This window comes from Cervus canadensis, chromosome 3, assembly GCF_019320065.1.
Source record: "Cervus canadensis isolate Bull #8, Minnesota chromosome 3, ASM1932006v1, whole genome shotgun sequence".
NCBI classification, from domain to species: Eukaryota; Metazoa; Chordata; class Mammalia; order Artiodactyla; family Cervidae; genus Cervus; species Cervus canadensis.
In genome coordinates this window covers 52,426,286-52,447,869 of record NC_057388.1, presented here as the reverse complement: position 1 = coordinate 52,447,869, position 21,584 = coordinate 52,426,286, and the positions used below count along the sequence as shown (strand labels likewise).

At 38.1% G+C, this 21,584-nt stretch overlaps 1 protein-coding gene across 4 annotated transcripts in view; it reads right to left on the bottom strand.

The window, feature by feature from the left end:
• The window catches only part of TMEM168 (transmembrane protein 168), a 47,934-nt gene that overhangs the window by 24,250 nt on the left and 2,100 nt on the right, over positions 1 to 21,584 (bottom strand). For 2 of the 4 annotated variants that reach the window (XM_043463160.1, XM_043463159.1), the window contains exon 2: positions 17,738 to 18,991. In XM_043463160.1, the coding sequence (XP_043319095.1) occupies positions 17,738 to 18,865 (1,128 nt within the window). In that variant the 5' untranslated portion in view covers positions 18,866 to 18,991. Of the gene's footprint in view, positions 1 to 17,737; positions 18,992 to 20,354; positions 20,439 to 21,330; positions 21,377 to 21,584 lie in introns of all 4 variants that reach the window. The other 2 variants (XM_043463161.1, XM_043463162.1) reach the window with 2 other exon arrangements.

The following is a 21,584-nucleotide window of genomic DNA, read 5'->3' as shown; positions in this document are numbered from 1 at the left end:
CAATGTCACTGACTGATGAACTGATGAAGATGTATACATACTTACACACACAATGGGGTACTACTCAGCTATAAAAAAGAATGAAATAATGCCATTTGCAGTAACATTGGTGCAAGTAGAGATATCACACTGAGTGACATAGTCAGAAAGAGAAAGACCATATATCACTTACACGTGGCATCTAAAATATGGCACAAATGAACCTATCTACAAAACAGAAACAGACTCACAGACATACAGAACAGATTTGTAGTTGCCAAGGGAGAGGTGGGTGGGAGAGGAGGGAAGGACAGGAAGTTTGGGATTAGCAGATGTAAACTCTTAAACAGAGGAAGTATAAACAACAACATCCTACTGTATAGCACAGGGAATTGTATTCAACATCTTGTGATAAACAATAATGGAAAAGAATGTTTTAAAAAGAATGTCTGTACATGTATAGTTGAGTGATGTTGCTAAAAATCATGACACTGTAAATCAACTATACTTCAATTAAACAAAATTAAATTGATTTTTTAAAAAAGATAACATTCACAGATAAAAGTTAACAACATATTGCAAATACATCGAAGGGCCAAAATAAATTTAGGATGTTTTATCCACTTGCCACATTCAGAAAGTTTCAATTTCACTGGCGTGCAACTCTTTATACTATAGCCTCAACCTGAGAGTCATTTGTGACTTTGGAGTACACCTTATATTTTAAACAACTCCCTGTAACAAATTACTTGACCAAAACTAGTAAGTATGGATATTCATCTTCCTTTGCTTCTACAAACCACCATAAGCTCACTATCAAACATGAAGACATGGTCCAAATTTCAAAGCAGATATAAGCTGAGAACAATAGCAAACCAGTAAACAACTTTAAGTAATATCCTTTCAATAAAAGTAGTTACTAATTATTCTCTATTCATCTGGGCTTTCAAGTTATGGTCAAAAGATTCAATATCTTTATATACTAAAAATTTTTCAGCTAATAGGAACAAAATCTATTTATTCAATTGGAATTTCATTTTTAAAAACATGGCATTTACATAAGACATATGACTGCTGTTTGATAGAAATATTTTTTCACAAGTCACATTAAGTAAGCCAGGTTTGGGAAATGTTATATATACAAGTCTAATTAAGAAACAAAATATAAAATGTATGCTACAAAACAACATGTAAACAGAGATAATGTTCTTCAATTTAAGATACCCATATTTAAGAAACAATAGGCAACTTTCAGTATTCCTGCCAGGAAAATCCCATGGACAGAGGAGCCTGGTGGGCTACAGTTCCTGGGGTCACAAAGGGGTCACAAGACTGAAGCAGCACAGCAGGCACCGCCAAACTCTGCTTAGCTTAGAAACTTTGAGAACATCAGAAAGCTACTTAACAGGTTTTTTTTTTTAATTTTTTTTTTTATTGCTACTTAACAGTTTTAAAGCAGGGATTTCTTTGTGTACAGGCAATAGGGTGTAGTGGAAAGGACTCAAGGTTTGGAGTTAAGACTTTGGTTCATTCCTAACTTACCATCTGTGTGTACATGAACAAATTAATTAAGCTTTTCAGTCTGAATATATAAAAGAGGGATATTTTATGAGCTTATTCCACAGATCAGAAATAGGTGAAATACATCTAGCATAGTAAAATGGTAGTTGTAATTTAAAATTTTTTAATTGCAATGAGATCTTTGTGAGCAAAGCAGAAATTTAAATGACAATAACCTTTTCAACTAAATTGACTATTGCCATTTAGCAGACTGAGTTAAGGCCCCAGTAGATACATTAGCAAAAAAAAAAATTTTTTTTTAGTAACTGCAAGAGATGTCAAAAATAGAAATTTTTGTAGACCACAATCTTGAGAAAGGCAAAACACGGGTATGGGAATCAAACTTGAACAGTGTGTTGAATCTTACTTCTCCCAATGGGTAAAACAGAAGTTACATTAAATTATCTGCTCATTTTTAACTTTAAAGATACATGGAACTAAGTAAAGTGGTTGAGAATGAAAGCTGTGAAGGCAGATTGCCTGGATTTCCTAGTCTCTAAGTATGTTTCTTCTCTACAAAATGGGAATAATAATGATATCTATCTCAGATGTTCTCTCTTGCCATCTTCTGCTTGACATGTCCAATTTACCCTGATTCACGGACCTAACAGTCCAGGTTCCTGTCTTAGGAATCAGTGAACTAAAGTGGATGGGAATGGGGAAATTTAATTCAGATGAGAAGAAATGGAATTGCCCTCACAGTCAACAGAAGAGTTGAAAATGCAGTATTTGGGTGCAATCTCAAAAATGATAGAATAATCTGCGTTTGTTTTCAAGGCAAACCATTCAACATCACAGTAATCCAAATCTATCCCCAACCACTAATGCCAAAGAAGCCTATTGAATGGTTCTATGAAGACTTCAAGACCTTCTAGAACTAACACCAAAGAAAGATGTCCTTTTCATCACTGGGGATTGGAATGCAAAAGTGGAAAGTCAAGAGATACCTGGAGTAACAGGAAAGTTTATGAGTACAAAATGAAGCAGGGGAAAGGTTAAGAGTATTGCCAAGAGAACACACTGGTCATAGCAAACACCCTCTTTCAACAACACAAGAGATGACTCTACACATGGACATCACCAGATGGTCAATACAGTAATCAGACTGATTACATTCTTGTGCAGTTGAAGATTGAAAAGTTCTACACAGCTGGCAAAATCAAGACCCAGAGCTGACTGTGGCTCAGATCATGAGGTGCTTATTCCAAAACTCAGACTTAAATCGAAGAAAAGTAGGGAAAACCACTAGGCCGTTCAGGTATGACCTAAATCAAATCCCTTGATTACACAGTGGAAGTAACAAACAGATTCAAGGGATTAGATCTGATATACAAAGTGCCTGAAGAACTATCAATGGACAGAGCTTAGTAAATTTGCACAGGATGTGGTCACCAAAACCATCTCCAAGAAAAAGAAATGTAACAAAGTAAAATGGTTGTCTGAGGCCTTACAAATAACTGACAAGAGAAGAGAAAGAAAAAGGAGAAAAGGAAAGATATACCAAACTGAATACACAGTTCCAAAGAATAGCAAGGAGAGATAAGAAAGCCTTCTTAAGTGAACAACGCAAAGAAATAAAGGAAAACAACAGAGTGGGAAAGACTAGAGATTGCGTCAAGAAAATTAAGAGATACCAAGAGGGAACATTTCATGCAAAGACTGGCACAATAAAGGACAGAAATGGTATGGACCTAACAGAAGCAGAAGAGATTAAGAAGGTGCACAATTTCACAAAAGAATTATACAAAAAAGGTCTTAATGACCCATATAACCATGATGGTTTGGTCACTCACCTAGAGACAGACATCCTGGAGTGTAAAGTGGGCCTTAAGAAGCATTACTACTAACAAAAGCTAGTGGAATACTGTACACAGAAAACCCCAAAGACACTATCAGAAAATTACTTGAACTAATCTGTGAATCTAGTAAAGTTGCAAGATACAAAATCAATTCACAGAAATCACTTGCATTCCTATATACTAACAATGAAGAATCAGAAAGAGAAATTAAGGAATCAATCCCACTTACCACCGCAACTAAAAGAATAAAATACCTAGGCATAAACCCTACCTAAGTAGACAAAAGAGTTATATACAGAAAACTATAGGACACTGATCAAAGAAGTCAAAGACGACATAAACAGGTGGAGAGATATACCACGCTCCTGGGTTGGAAGAATCAATACTGTGAAAATGACTGCAAACCCCATCAAATTACGAATGGCATTTTTCAAAGAACTAGAACAAAAAATTTCACAATTTGTATGGAGATGCAAAAGACCCCAAGTAGCCAAAGCAATCTGGAGAAAGAACAGAGCTGAAGCAATCAACTTACCTGATTTCAAACTATACTACAAAGCTACAGTCATCAAGACAGTATGGTACTGGCACAAAAACAAAAGTATAGACCAATGGAATGAGATAGAAGCCCAGAGATAAACCCACACACGTATGGGCACCTGATCTTTGAGAAAGGAGGGAAGAATATACACTGGGGAAAAAAGTCTCTTCAATAAGTGGTGCTGGAAGAACTGGACAACTGTATGCAAAAGAATGAAATTAGAATACTGCCTGAAACCATACACAAAGATAAACTCAAAACAGACTAAAGACCTAAAATGTAAGACCAGAAACTATAAAACTCTTAGAAGAAAACACAGGCAGAACACTGTATGACATAAATCATAGCAAGATACTTTATGACTCACCTCCTAGAATAATGGAAATAAAAACAAAAATAAATACATGGGCCTAATTAAACTTAAATGTTTTTGTACAGGAAAGGAAACTATAAACGAGGTGAAAAGACAACCCTCAGAATGGGAGAAAATAATAGCAAATGAAACAACTGACAAAGGATTAATTTCCAAAATACACAAGCAGCTCATACAACTCAATACTAGAAAAACAAACAACACAATCAAAAAGTGGGCAAAAGACCTAGACAGACATTTCTCCAAAGACATACAGATGGCCAATAAGCACATGAAGAGATGCTCAACATTACTTATTAAAGAAATGCAAATCAAAACTACAATAAGGTATCACCTCACACCAGACAGAATGGCTGTAATAAAAAAAATCCACAAGCAACAGTCTGGAGAGTGTTTGGAGAAAAGTGAATCCACTTGGGAATGTAAAATGACACAGCCACTATGGAAGACAGGATGGCGATTCCTTAAAAAAAAAACAAAAACAACTAGGAGTAAAACCACTGTATGTAGATGATACCACTTTACTGGCAGAAAGTGAAGAGGAACTAAAGAGCTTCTTGATAAAAGTGGAAGAGGAGAGTGAAAAAGTTGGCTTAAAACTCAACATGCAAAAAACTAAGATTGTGGCATCCAATCCCATCACTGCACGGCAAATATTAACAGACGGGGAAAAAGTAGAAGCAGTAACAGACTATATTTTCTTGGGCTCCAAAATCACTGTGGATGGTGACTGCAGCCATTAAATTTTTGATGCTTGCTCCTTGGAAGGAACGCTATGACAAACATAGGCAATATTAAAAAGCAGAAACATCACTTTATCATCAAAATTCGTATATTCCAAGCTACAGTTTTTCTAGCAGTCATGTACAGATGTGAGAGTTGGACACATCTATACATGAAAAAAGGCTGAGTGCTGAAGAACTGATGCTTTTCATTGCTGAAGAATTGATGCTTGTGGTGCTGCACAAGACTCTTGAGTCTCTTGGACTGCCAAGGAAATCAAACCAGTCAATCCTAAAAGAAATCAACCCTGAAAATTCATTGGGAAGACTGATGCTGAAGCTGAAGCTTCAATAGTTTGGCCACTTGATGTGAAGATCTAAATTATCAGAAAAGACACTGATGCTGGGAAAGACTGAAGGCCAAAGGAACAGGTGGCAGGAGCGGGTAAGATATTCAGACAGCGTGACTGACTCAGTGAACGGGGATGTGCGCAAACTCGGGGAGACAGTGCAGGACAGGGGAGCCTGGCATGCTGCAGTTCCTGGGGTCACAAAGCATCACATCCGACTTAGCAACTGAACAACAACTATCGTAAAGTATCATGAGGATTCAATACACTCAAAGTACAGAGAATAGTGGATAGCACATGAAAAAAAATAAACAGCTAACAAATAAGTCTTATTATTAAAATTAAAATATCTCTAGTCATTATTTTAACTTTTAAAAGCTGGAAAAATCACAATAAAGGACAAATTCATGTTCTTATTCCATGAATAAAATTATACTCAGATTATTGCTATTGTTTTAGGAAATAAAGACATCTATTCCTGTTTCATAGTGTTCTGCAGAACAGATAAAACATCAAATTCAGAGTATAAGTTTAAGCTAAGAAAAGAGTTAGTGACCCTCTAATTGAGACCTAAATATCTCAAAACTTTAGGAAGAGAAATGAGACAAAACAAAAAATTGTGAAACATAAATTTCTAGTTTTGGAAACAAATTTGAAAACTCTCTGCTCTCTGTGCCAAGTGAAATGATATGGCTTTCTAGCCATCTTGCTAGAATTGAAACTGTGCTGCATCTGTGGATTCCCTCCCTTCCTAGGGTGTGAAACTGATCTTGTTACATCTGTCAAACCCAGTGATTACTAGAGCTTCCCCTGCAGAGAAATTAACTGTGATTATGGTTTTTCTGGTTTGTGTCAAAGGGCTCCTCCAAAAAGTTGCCTCAAAACCCCATGGACTCTGCAAATGACAGTGGGTGGCAAGGAAAGGCATATAAAATCTCATGTGAAAGATTTCAGAGAAAATTGCTAAACAAAACAGCAGGCCATGGGGAATACGCTTCCTTGGGAATCTGGACACTTTCCTCCCTTTTTATCCTTACGTGAATTGACAACTATCGATTTTAGAAAAACCTATGGCTGAGAAATAAAACTATCATCAAATGGCTATAGTACTGTGTTAAGTATTAATACTTCTTAATGACTTATTTAAGGAAAAAAGCACAAAAGTAGAACACATATAGCACATTCAGTGAACATAAGATGAACTGCAGGAAACAACAGCTGTAATGTTGCATTTTAAAACTGCAATGAGATTATGAACAAAACACAACAGACGTTAATGGTAAAATTCCAGCTTTTTAATGTAATGACTTGGAATGATATTACCGTCTTCATTATGAAAATGTTTCATTATTCAGTAAAGCTAACAAAAAATGAAATTATCCATGTGGGGTTAGTCAGAGATTCTATTCAAATGAGGTCAAAGGTTCCTCACATATGACATCAAAAGATAATCCATAAAAGAAAAAAATGATAAATTAAGACTAGCAAAATTAAGAACTTCTGCTCTTCAAAAAACAAGAAAAAAGGTCAAACACTGGGAGCAAATATTTGCAAGTCAAATATCTAATAAGGGACTTATATCTCAACACATTAAGAAAACAAACAACCCAATTTTAAAAGTAGCCAAGAGATCTGAAATTTTCATGACAAGCAATCACATGAAAAGATACTTAACATCATTAGCTACTAGGGAAATAGAAAAGAAAACCACAATGAGTTACCCACTACATACCTATCAGAATGGTTCAAAAACAAAAACGAAGAGATAAATCCCATATACTGCAAGTGAGAACACAAAATGGTACGGCAACTTTGGAAAACAGTTTGACATTTTCTTATAAAGTTATACATGACTCGTATGTTTATCATACAACCCACACAGGTAAAATAAAAACCCATGTTAACACAAAACCCTGTCTGAACGTTTACAGCAGCTCTACTTAAAAATACTAAAAACTAATTTCAGTGTCCCTCAATTGAGTGTGAGACTTCCACATAATGGAATACTGCTCAGCCATAATAAGGGATAAACTGATATAAAACAATAATATAGCTAAATCTCATATGAATTATGCTAAGTGAAAGAAGCCAGACTCAAACAGATATGTACTATATGATTTCGTGTATATGGCACTCTAGACATAAAACAGTTCTGTTGCCAAGTACTGATGGGTGGAGAAGGACTAACTAGAGAGGGGCAGGAGGGAATTTTGGGGTGATGGAACTGCTCCATATTTTGATTGTACTGTCATAAAACTATGTGCACTTGTCAAAATCACAGAATTGTACACAAAAAAGGGTGAATATTACTCTATGCAAATTTTCCTTATTAAAAAAAAATTGCTATTAAGTTGGATAAAAATAAAATAACCCCAAACTACTGACATGCAAAAAACCTTAAAATGAGGAAAAAATGGCTAAGTCCATTTGGGGAATTAAGTCAATTGTGCTCCACTGGATTAGTCTCATGTTTATGTCTGTTTGGTTTTACTATTCTGGTAGTAAAATGAGATAGAAATAGATTTGACTGTCTAAAAATACAAAACCTATTCTAAAATGTTTTGTTAATAACAAATGCCCACTGGGTGATCAACTCAATAAAATCAATTACTCTAAATTCCAATCTGCTCCCTTCATTCTGTCAACAATTTTTTAACATTGACTATCCACTGTCAGAACAGTCATCTCTACATTTCATCAGCTTATTTCAAATTCTCCTTAAGTTTTACTTTTAAACAAGATCTGTTTTTCCCTTGATACTTCTATCAGTCATATCCTTACCACAGGAATTTTTCTCTGTCACCTTAGTCCAGGTCTTTATCTCTTGATCCTAGCTAGTCTTCCAGATTTTAGTGTTACCTCTGCTTTCACTGATCCTACCTGTGGCTGACTAACTGATCTACTCTAAAGACTTTAGTTTCTCATTTTTACCTGGCTTGCCCCCGCTCAATCAGTGAAACTGTTTTTCAGTGGAAATTCATCCACTGAAGGACATTTTAATGGGACAGAGGAGAAAATTAATTTTACACTTTAGTATTACTCTCACAGAAATATGAAAAAATGGGTTTAGATTATATTATTAAAAAGCTTCCCTGGTGCTTCAGACAGTAAAGAATTCGCCTGCAATGGGGGAGACCTGGGTTCAATCCCTGGGTTGGGAAGATACCCTGGAGAAGCGAAAGACATACCCACTACAGGATTCTAACCTGGAGAATTCCGTGGACAGAGGAGCCTGGCATACTACAGTTCATGGGGCCACAGAGTCAGACACGATGGAGTGACTTTTAACTTAATTAGTATCTATATCATTTAGGAATATTAAGCAAAAGCAGTTTGAGAAAAATCTAATCGAAAAAAGAGCAGCAAGCAGCTGTGAGGAGATACTCCACATCCAAAGTCAGGAGCAGAAGCCGTGAGGAGATACCCCACGTCCAAGGTAAGAGAAACACCAGTAAGACAGCAGACACTGAGAGAGGGCATCAGAGGCAGACAGACTGAAACCAGGACCACAGAAAACTAGCCAATCTGATCACAGGACCACAGTCTTGTCCAACTCAATGAAACTAAGCCATGCCGTGTGGGGCCACCCAAGACAGCTGGGTCATGGTGGACAGTTCTGACAAAATGTGGTCCACTGGAGAAGGGAATGCCAAACCACTTCAGTATTCTTGCCTTGAGAACCCCATGAACAGTATGAAAAGGCAAAAAGATAGGACACTGAAAGAGGAACTCCCCAGGTCGGTAGGTGCCCAATATGCTACTGGAGATCAGTGGAGAAATAACTCCAGAAAGAATGAAGGGATGGAGCCAAAGCAAAAACAATACCCAGTTGTGGATGGGATTGGTGATAGAAGCAAGGTTCAATGCTGTAAAGAGCAATATTGCATAGGAACCTGGAATGTTAGGTCCATGAATCAAGCAAATTGGAACTGGTCAAACAGGAGATGGCAAGAGTGAATGTTGACATTCTAGGAATCAGCGAACTAAAACGGAGTAGAATGGGTGATTTAACTCAAATGACCATTACATCTACTACTATAGGCAGGAATCCCTTAGAAGAAATGGAGTAGCCATCATAGTCAACAAGAGAGTCTGAAATGCAGTACCTGGATGCAATCTCAAAAATGACAGAATGATCTCTGTTTGCTTCCAAGGCAAACCATTCAATATCACGGTAATCTAAGTCTATGCCATGACCAGAAACTCTGAAGAAGCTGAAGTTGAATGGTTCTATGAAGACCTACAAGACCTGCTAGAACTAACACCTAAAAAAGATGTCCTTTTCATTATAGGGGACTGGAATGCAAAAGTAGGAAGTCAAGAAACACCCAGAGTAACAGGCAAATTTGGCCTTGGAGTACAGAATGACGCGGGGCAAAGGCTAATAGAGTTTTGCCAAGAAACACACTGGTCATAGGAAACACCCTCTTCCAACAACACAAGAGAAGACTCTACAGATGGACATCACCAGATGGCCAACACTGAAATTAGATTGATTATATTCTTTGAAGCCAAAGATGGAGAAGCTCTATACAGTCAGCAAAAACAAGTCCGGGAGCTGACTGTGGCTCAGATCATGAACTCCTTATTGCCAAATTCAGACTTAAACTGAAGAAAGTAGGGAAAACCACTAGACCATTCAGGTATGACCTAAATCAAATCCCTTATGAATATACAGTGGAAGTGAGAAACAGATTTAATGGACGAGATCTGATAGACAGAGTGCCTGATGGACTATGGATGGAGGTTCGTGACACTGTACAGGAGACAGGGATCAAGACCATCCCCAAGAAAAAGAAATGCAAAAACGCAAAATGGCTGTCTGAGGAGGCCTTACAAATAGCTGAGAAAAGAAGAGAAGCGAAAAGCAAAGGAGAAAAGGAAAGATATTCTCATTTGAATGCAGAGTTCCAAAGAACAGCGAGGAGAGATAAGAAAGCCTTCATCGGTGATCAGTGCAAAGAAATAGAGGAAAATAACAGAATGGGAAAGACTAGAGATCTCTTCAGGAAAATCAGAGATACCAAGGGAATATTTCATGCAAAGATGGGCACAATAAAGGATGGTATGGACCTAACCGAAGCAGAAGATATTAAGAAGAGGTGGCAAGAATACACAGAAGAACTGTACAAAAAAGATCTTCATGACCCAGATAATCACAATGGTGTGATCATTCACCTAGAGCCAGACATCCTGGAATGTGAAGTCAAGTGGGCTTTAGGAAGCATCATTATGAACAAAGCTAGTGGAGGTGATGGAATTCCAGTTGAGCGATTTCAAGTCCTGAAAGATGATGCTGTGAAAGTGCTGCACTCAATATGCCAGCAAATTTGGAAAACTCTGCAGTGGCCACAGGACTGGAAAAGGTCAGTTTTCATTCCAATCCCTAAGAAAGGCAATGCCAAAGAATGCTCAAACTACCACACAATTGCACTCATCTCACACGCCAGCAAAGTAATGCTCAAAATTCTCCACGCCAGGCTTCAGCAATACATGAACCGTGAACTTCCAGATGTTCAAGCTGGTTTTAGAAAAGACAGAGGAACCAGAGATCAAATTGCCAACATCCGCTGGATCATTGACAAAGCAAGGGAGTTCCAGAAAAACATCTATTTCTGCTTTATTGACTATGCCAAAGCCTTTGACTGTGTGGATCACAATAAACTGTGGAAAGTTCTTCAAGAGATGGGAATACCAGACCACCTGACCTGCCTCTTGAGAAACCTATATGCAGGTCAGGAAGCAACAGTTAGAACTGGACATGGAACAACAGACTGGTTCCAAATAGGAAAACGAGTACGTCAAGGCTGTATATTGTCACCCTGCTTATTTAACTTATATGCAGAGTACATTATGAGGAACGCAGGACTGGAGGAAGCACAAGCTGGAATCAAGACTGCTGGCAGAAATATCAATAACCTCAGATATGCAGATGACACCACCCTTATGGCAGAAAGTGAAGAGGAACTAAAAAGCCTCTTGATGAAAGTGAGAGAGGAGAGTGAAAAAGTTGACTTAAAGCTCAGCATTAAGAAAACTAAGATCATGGCATCCGGTCCCATCACTTCATGTCAAATAGGTGGGGATACATTGGAAACTGTTGGCTGACTTTATTTTTGGGGGCTCCAAAATCACTGCAGATGGTGACTGCAGCCATGAAGTTAAAAGACGTTTACCCCTTGGAAGGAAAGTTATGATGAACCTAGATAGCATATTAAAAAGAGAGACATGACTTTGCCAACAAAGGTCCACCTATTCAAGGCTATGGTTTTTCCAGCAGTCATGTATGGATGTGAGAGCTGGACTATAACGAAAGCTGAGCATCGAAGAATTGATGCTTTTGAACTGTGGTGTTGGAGAAGATTCTTGAGAGTTCCTTGGACAGCAAGGAGATCCAATCAGTCCATCCTAAAGGAGATCTGTCCTGGGTGTTTACTGGAAGGGCTGATGTTGAAGCTGAGACTCCAATATTTGGCCACATGATGAGAAGAGCTCACTCATTTGAAAATACCCTGATGCTGGGAAAGATTGAGGGCAGGAGGAGAAGCGGACGAGAGAGGATGAGATGGATGACACCACCGACTAGATGGACATGTTTTGTGTAAACTCCAGGAGTTGGTGATGGACAGGGAGGCCTGGTGTGTTGCAGTCCATGGGGTCACCAAGAGTCGGAAATAACTGAGCGACTGAACTGAATTGAAAGAATTTAAGATAATCTCATAGAATACTGAGTAGAGCACAAAAGATTAAAGTTAAATTTAAAATGTTAATTGCATCTCACTGTTCTCCACAGTGGCTATGCCAATTTACATTCCATCAATGACGTTAGAAGTTTCCCTTTTTCCACACCGTCGCCAGTATTTATTATTGTAGACTTACTGATGATAGTCTAAAAAAACTGAAAAGAGAACTACCATATGATTCAGAAACCCCACTCCTGGAGATAAATCCAGAGAAAATCATAACTTGATAAGATATATGTACCCCAATGTTCACCACAGCACTATTTACACTAACCATGACATGGAACCAACCTAAATGTCCATCAACAGATGAATGGATAAAGAAAATATGGCACATATATACAATGGAATACTACTCAGCCATAAAAAGAAATTGAATAATGCCACTTGCAGTAACATGGATGGACACAGAGATGATCACATTAAGGGAAGGAAATCAGAGAAAGACAAATATGGTATCACTTATATGTGTAATCTTAAAAAATTATGGAATGAACTTATTTACAAGACAGAAGCAGACTCACAGACCTAGGAAACAAACTTATGGTTACCAAAGGGGAAAGGGAGGGAGGGAGGGAGGGATCAGTGAGGAATCTGGGAGTAACATACATAAACCAGTATAGGAAAAACAGTTAAACAACAAGGACCTACTATATAGCAAAGGGAACTAAGGTCAGAATTCTGTAATAACCTATGTGGGAAAAGAATCTGAAAAAGATTATGTGTGTGTGTGTGTGTGTGTGTGTGTGTGTATAAACTGAATAACTTTGCAGTACACCTGACACTAACAACACTGTAAATCAACTATACTCCAATTTAAAAAAAAGTTAACCGCATCAAAAACACAATGCCTGCATGACGGCAGAAGTTATCAAATAGCAACTAATGCATACACAACCCGATAGAGGACTTCCTGGTGGTCCAGTAGTGGAGAGTCCGCCCATCAGTGCAGGAGACACATTCCGACCCCTCGTCTGGGAGGATTCCACATGCCAGAGGGCCACTAAGCCAGCGCACCATAACTGCTGAAACCCACATGCCCTAGAACCCATCCTCTGCAACAACAGAAGCCACCACAATGAGAAGCCAGTGCACGGCAACTAGAGAGTAGCCCCCACTTGCAGCAACTAGAGAAAGGCCATGCATAGCAAGTAAGACCCAGCGCGGCCAAAAGGAATAAATACCAATTTTGATAGATACATATTAGTCTTGAATAGCTAAATTAATACCTTGCTACTCAATGGGTTTACTTCTATCTACATCACTTTTAAGATTTTCAGATGGTCTGCAGAGTTTTAGGCTCTCCTCCCAAATTACTTAATTCTAGTCTTTAGAATTTTAACAAGATCTCCACATGATTCCTACGTATATCAAAGTTTGAGAAGCACTGGCCTAAAACAAGAGTTGGCAAATTCTGTAAAAAGCTAGATAATGTTACATTTTGCAAGCTATTAGGTCTCTTTTTTAACTATTCAACTATGCTGCTTACCTGAAGATAAAAAGATCAACACATAAGAAAGTATAATTAAAGATGTATATACACCTCAAAAAAACCAGAGCCCCAAAATACCTAAGGCAAGAAAATGACAAAATTGAGAAACACACAATCTAGTAATTTAACAGAGATTTTCAGTATCACTGTCTCAGAATGAAACAGAAAATCAGCAAAGACATAAATACATGACCACCACCACCAACCAACTTAACCTGGCTGATATTTATAGAATGCTTTAGTCAACAACAGCAGCAACTTATTCTTCTTAATTAAACATGATGTATTCTCCAGAAGGGAGCTTCCCTGATGGCTCAGTGGGTAAAGAATCTGCCTGCAATGCAGGAGACAAAGGAGATGCGGGTTTCATCTCTGGGCTGGGAAGAGCCCCTGGAGAAGGAAAGGGCAACCCCACTCAAGTATTCTTGCCTGGGAAATTCCCACGGACACAGAGCAGGACGGGCTACAGTCCATGGGGTTCCAAGAGTCAGACCTAACTTAGCGACTAAGCACACACACACATTCTCCAGAATATAACACACGATAGACTACAAAACAAGTTTTAGAAAAACACTAAAATCATAGAAACTATGTTCTCCAGTCACCTGGACTTATATTGGAAATCAATAATAGAAAAAATCAGTCCTGGGTGTTCACTGGAAGGACTGATGTTGACGCTGAAACTCCAATACTTTGGCCACCTGATACGAACAGCTGACTCATTTGAAAAGACCCTGATGCTGGGAAAGATTGAGGGCAGAAGGAGAAGGGGATGACAGAGGATAAGATGGTCGGATGGTATCATCAACTCAATGGACATGGGTTTGGGTGGAATCTGGGAGTTGGTAATGGACAGGAAGGCCTGGTGTGCTGCGGTTCATGGGGCTGCAGAGTCAGACACGACTGAGCGACTGAACTGAACTGAATAGAAAAAATGTGGGAAATCCCCCAAAGATTACAGTATCACACAACAAACTTTTAACTTCAACATAGATCAAAGAAGAAATTTCAAGGAAAATTAGAAAATATCTTGTACTGCTTTAAGTATGAGATATATAGAACAATGGAACAAAGAGAGCTCAGAAACTGTTTTTGGACAAAGGTGCCAAGGCAATTCAACAAGAGAAAGGATAGTCTTTTCAGCAAATGGTGCTGGAGCAATTACAAAGCCATAGAGGGATGGGATGGGGAGGGAGGTGGGAGGGGGATTCACGATCGGGAACACATGTACACCCATGGAGGATTCAACTCAATGTATGGCAAAACCAATACAATATTGTAAAGTAAAATAATAAATAAATTTAAAAAAAAAGAAAAAAAAATTCCTCACCTCATACAATAACAAAATGGATCATACAACCTAAATGTAAAAGCTAAAATGATAAAATAAAGAAAACTATAGGAGAAAAATCTTTGTGACCCAGGCCTGAGGAACATTTCCTTAGATATGATCCCAAAACTGCAGTACATAAAAGAAAAAGTTGACAAATTGGATTCATAAAGTTAACAGTTTGCACTCTTCAAAAGAGATCATTTAAAAAAAGAAAAAAAGACCTCCCTGGTGCACACCGGCTAAGAGTCCACCTGGGAATCACTGCAGAGGACACAGGCTCAGTCCCTCATCGGGAAGAGCCCCCATGGCATGGAGCAGCTGAGCCCGAGCCCCACAGCTGCTGAGCCTGCGCTCCGGAGCCCACGAGCCTAGCTACTGAGCCTGTGCGCCTAGAGCCTGTGCTCCGGAGCCCACGAGCCCCAGCTACTGAGCCTGTGCGCCTAGAGCCTGTGTGCCGGAGCCCACGAGCCCCAACTACTGAGCCTGTGCACCTAGAGCCTGCGTTCCGGACCCCACGAGCCCCAGCTACTAAGCCTGTGCGCCTAGAGCCTGCGCTCTGCAGTAAGAGGGGCCACCGCAATGAGGGGCCCAAGCACCACAATGAAGGGTGGCCCCCACTCACCACAACTGAGAAAGTCCATGCAAAGCAATAAAGACAAAGTAACAAAGACCCATTGCAGCCAAATAGAAAAGAAATAAATTAATTAAAATTTTTAAAAGAGATAAGCCACATAGGAGGAGAAAAGTGAAAGTGAAGTCATTCAGTCATGTCCAACTCTGCAACCCCATGGACTATAGCGTACCAGGCTCCTCTGTCCATGGGATTTTCCAGGCAAAAGTACTGGAGTGGGTTGCCATTTCCTTCTTCAGGGATCTTCCCGACCCATTTCAAAATCATATACCTGATAAAAGGCTTCTAGTAAGAATATTTTTAAAACCCTTAAAATTTAATCATAAGACACAAAACCCAATTTAGATCAAAAAAAGATTTAAACAGATACGTCAGCAAAGGTAAATGAATGACTAACACACACATTAAAAGACACTCAACATCATCAGTCATTAGAGACAGTTTAAATGCATTTAAATTTGATTAAATGCAAATTAAAACCACAATAAGTAACCACTCCACATCTACATTGAGGGGCATTCTCAAGTAGATCAACTTTAAGAAAGGAGAATGGAAGGTAAGAATCTGGAAACTGATTGTCTTAAAATTATCTTTGCTGACATACTCAATGGAAAGCTTCTATACACCTCCAGTAGTACACATACCATGTTTAAGACCACTTGTATAAGAAAAGAAGAATTTAGTGACTTAACAAAATATTTGGTTAACAGGATTTGATGATCTGGAAAGGTGTCAAAAACGAATGAGGCTGATTTGGAAATGAAAAAAAAGTAGGGGTGGGAAAGGAGCAAGCAGCAAGGACAGAGAAGAGGAAGTGAAAGGAGAACTCTTGGTCGAGTTCTCACCCACCAGCATCGTTCTGACAGTCCCGAGCACTGGCAAACAGTTGTTTGTTTTTTAAATCATCTGATTGACTCCCACACAGGTTCTGTGCCCTAGCCCGCAATGACTAATAAAACGCACCATGCCCAGCCAAGTCTCCACATCTTCTCTTCAAACACTCGTATCTAGAAATCACTCCATTGCAACTAACTAGTGCAAAGCAGAGAACTGCACCAAGCAAAATTCACCTTCATTTTTGCCCTACATCCCAACCTGATGTATTCAAATTATACTATTTTTCAAAGTGTTATAATAATTACTGGTTTACATGCCTGCCTCTTCTGCCTCCCATTAGAGACTGCCTTCTTTAATGACAGAGGAAATTTTCATTCATCTTGAGATCTTCAGCCTCAGTATGCTATGGGATTTTCCAGGCAAGAATACTGGAGTGGGTTGCCATTTCCTTCTCCAGCGACCTGTTATATAGAACAGTCAATAAATGTTCAGAGAACGGAAGGCTGATATAAACTACAGATATAAACTCCAACCATTTAATTTGAATGTCTTTGTCTACAAAAGATTTTTTTAAAACATATTGTAGGCAAATGTATTGTAAAACTAATTTTTCCTTTCTTAGGAGAGGCTCTAATCTGAAGTTAAGAATTTGATATGGGGACTTCCCTGGTGGTCCAGGGGCTGAGGCTCTGTGCTCCCTCCCAATGCAGGCAGCCTGGGTTCGATCCCTGTTCAGAAAACTAGATCCTGCATGCCGCAACTAAGAGTCCAAACACCACAACTAAAGATTCTGCATGTCTCAACGAAGACTGAAGATCCAACATGCCACAACTAAGATCCAGTGCAGCCAGATAAATAAAAAAATCCTTTAAAAAAAAGAATGATATGTTATTACATATCTAATCAACTTCTATATAAAACCTTTAGGGAAATGAGGAGACCAATGGGCTAGACAGAAGCTAGGCAACCTCGTTCTGGCTAGTACCAGTGACTCTGGATATGTTTTCTGATTTTTGGTTTCTTCATGTGTAAAGTGAAAAAATTAAAGAACAATCTCTAAATATGCTTCAAATGTTAATATTCTAAGAGTCTTTAACCCATGAAGTGTTTCATTAATCAACAGTCAGAAGATAGGAGGCATATCACATGCTGAGTATTCCTAATATTTTCATACCTCTTGCTAGAAGGCAAATGAAATTATCCTGTCAATATTCATTCAGTACTCAATTCCAGAAAGAAAACTAATAAGTGCCCCACCCTTGACATCTACTTCTGAAATTATGAGCTTGACCTTTCGGTTCTAATAATTCAACTCTTGAAGCAAACATTTAATCACATATCATAGGCATTGACATAATAAACAAACTGTAAGCTTACCTGCCAGGAAACTGCTCCCAAAATTGCTGTTGCAAGAAGACTGAAAAAAACTAACTGCTCTGAAATTAAGCAAAAATGACGCATCCCTTTGGATGCCATGATTCTGTCAAGGCTATTGTTATCTACTCTGTGGGTAAAACACACCTTATGGCAGTCACTTAGTTTGGTATGGAATCCCCAAAGAGTTAAAAGAAAAATAATATGGCAAATCATCCAGAAAATTCCAAAAATGGAAAAGCCTGGTATTACAAAATACCAGAGATGAGTGTCTCTAAGTTTAAATGCTGAAAGAATGAAAAATGTAAGCTCGATCATCCCAGTGAAAACAACTGAAAGTCTTCTGCAAATTCTTCCACGGTACAAAAAGGGTTTCCACCTTTCAGTCACTGAAAGTCCACTAAAATAAATGTCAAGGAAAGGATCGGTTATCAGGCAAATAAAAAAACATGCAAAGGCAACTGGATTTTTGGGAGTTTCCAATGAGGAGAAAAACAGCAAGACTGCGAAAATAACTAAGTTTGGAATAGCTAGAAAAGACTTCATTCTCAGGTCGATGATCAGCATGGCCAAAGCTACAACAAGTAAAATGACACTCAGAGACTTTTCCACCAACATAGTTGTGCTGGCGATGGCAAATCCAACAAGTTCCAGAAATTCAACTGTGGTTAGTAAGGTGGGCCGATGACGGACATAACCAGAAATTCTCTCCACCAAAGAGCATAATATCCTTAATACTATGGAAGTTAGAAGCAAATATTTGGTTGATTCTTCTTTGACATCATTTTTAAAGGATGAATTATCAAGAAAACACAGGAGGCCAAGCAAGAATCCAAACCAAAGATTGGAGAGACTTAAACTTGCTGCTTCCATTGAAAAATAATAATAGAGTATGCTGGCAATTCCGAGAACAAAAAGACCAAGAATAAAAATGACCAAAATTAAGGAATTTGCTGTTTTTTCCCATCTTACATAAAGACCTAAGCATATAGCAACCAATAAATTGATTCTGGCTAAATAGCCAAGGTAACGCACTGAAGAATGCATGTTCACTTCTCTGTTTACTTCTTCCAGTCTTGTCATTGCTAAATAGAGACAATGACTAAAGCAGTAACGCAGTGATTTACACATTAATCTGTCAATCTGGGCTTTCTCCCCACGTTATGAAAATTAACTGCTTGTATTTCATCCAGCAAATCCAATGTATCTGTAACTCCTATTTCAGCACTTCCTCTGGTGGAATTTGTTTACAGTGATCTAAAAAGAAGAAAAAATATTTCACTGTTAATTTTATGTAATTTACCTTTCACATATATCTTTCTTAAAAAAAATAATGACTAAGTGAGAAATAAACTTTGTTTGGATACCCAGTTTAAAATCTGACTTGCGTGTATCTAAATGGTAACTGTCTCTGGCTTAAAAACTCTTCAGTTTATCCAAACAAAACTGGAGATTTGTTCTACTTATCCTATGCTAGGACTGTATGACTAGGTCGCCATCAACAAAAATTTTTCCAGAGATGGTAAGGAATTCACCTAACCCATTTTTATTCCAATATCCAGTTTTTCAACAACGCGCAATGATGAGATATTCAACTCAGCTTAAATGTAGCAGATAGGTCTGGAATAGTGGAAAGCTAGTCAACTCAAACAAAATGAGAGATGTCATTATTACCTCTAATTTGAAAAGCACCAGTATCCAATAATAGCAACCATTACCACCTGCCTAAAATCCTCCACATCTTTTTACCGGTTACTTCTAAAATGCTATAAAATCTTAGTCTCAACACTGTTTCACTAATAAACTTATTAGCAGTTTAACTGTATTAAAATTACTCAGCCACTAAAGTTGATCCATCACTCTCCCTGTACTTTTCCCTCCATTAAGTTACTTTGATGATCAAACATACAATCTCTGTAGCAAACCAATTCTGGACCTTTCTAGTCAAAACTGTAAAACTGAAATGCTGACCAATATTTATCATAAAGTAAATTTTAAAATCTATGATTTTACTTTTAGAAACTTACCACAACAATTATTTGTTAAAGGACTCAGATAATTATTTCAATCTTAAGGACCCCTTCAGGTTGCACTTCAAACATGACACCATCAAACAAAATGATTTAACTATCTATTAGATAATTCTTCAAATTTTCTAGTATGCTATTTCAGAAGAAACGATACATGCAAAGGTTTATGGTTGCACTGAATATCCACTGAGAACTCAACAAGATTAAAAACTCAGAAAGTAACTACTTTGCAATCAGCTTATTTCTGCTTTCTAATAGCAGGACACTAAAAGAGCCAAGAGAAATATGAGATAACCTGAATTAACCCTGAATTACCCGTACGACTGCAGAAGAATGACATTGGGTGACAACTTTAGGGTCTCTGGGAGGTTCAAAGTACTATTACTAACTTACAAGTTCAACAAGTATATTTTCTACAGCTAAGTTTATTTAATTAACTAAGAATTATGATTTTCAATCATTCCTTAAGATACCACACACCACTACAGAAAATATCTTCCTTTGGTATATTCAGGTTTTATCTTTTTACTTAAGTATGAGAAACTGACACTATCTAGAATGCACTACATTTTTAAAAACATCACTTATACCTGCTATATAATCATTCAACAAACATGCTGGAATACACGTCCTCTAAGGGTTGATGGTACAGTCTGGGTTCAGATGACTGAACACTGTTGGAGGAAAAAAAAAAATCACACACCAGACTAAATGATTGCAAGTCAACTCATGAGACATACTTCTGTGTTTCTCTAGTCAAACTCAGTCTCTGGGGCTAGGCAAGCCTCTCTTTCCTATTCTCAAATCTCTGACATCCACTTCTGACCAAATTCTTACCAGCTGACTTTGTCTCCAATGAAGTCATCAAAAGTGAGCTTACCTGAGTTTCCAACACCACAAACTCACCTATATCTACCATCTCCTGATTTAATACAAGAAGGCTCTCTGCCCGATCAAAGGCTACATCTTTTAGCTTTACATGTGACTCTTCCTCATGGTCTCTTCCAGAACTTCACACACTCTCCTCTCTCCAAACTCCTACTACTCTTCTCTTATCCACTGGTGCTTAAACATTTGCAAAGCTCTTTTAAAAAAATGATACCTATATATATATACACACACACACACACACATACAGAAACAAACTAAAACTCAGTAATCCCTATCTCCTCCTACAAGTTCAGTCATCTGTCCTCTCGACAGCCAGTATTTGATTGTTGTGTGAGTTACTTCTCACACAACTAAACCACGGTTTCCACTACGCAACAACAAACTGCTCTGCCAAGTTCTAAAATAACCTAAATTCCTAAATCCCATAAGTACTTTACACTCATTATCTTGTACATTCATCAAACAACCTTTGACATTTTTTACTCCCTTCACCTTCTGAAACCTGCCCTTCCTTGAGCTTCCAAAGACCAGTCTTCAGAATTTCTTCCTAACTCACTGATCTCTCCTGTCTCCTTGCAGGTTCTTCATTCTGAATCTATCCTTTGGATGTTCAAACCCAAGCCTAGGCCCTTCTCTAGTATACACTTAAATGTGTATTAATATATATTAACCTACCTGACAGAAATGAAACCACTAGCTCTGTCCTGCACTGAGGTGAAAGCTTAGAAAAAAAAGTAAAGGAAAACACGTAAATAATAAAGTATAGCACATTCATAGCATGGAATATATGCAGTTAATATGGGCCAAAATCAACATGGCAGAATATTATTTTTTTAAATGGCTAATTCACAGACGTTTTCCCCCATTTTGAACTTCTTTAAAAGACAAACATGCTGAATCAAGAGAGTAAAACAACAAAGCAGTGCAAT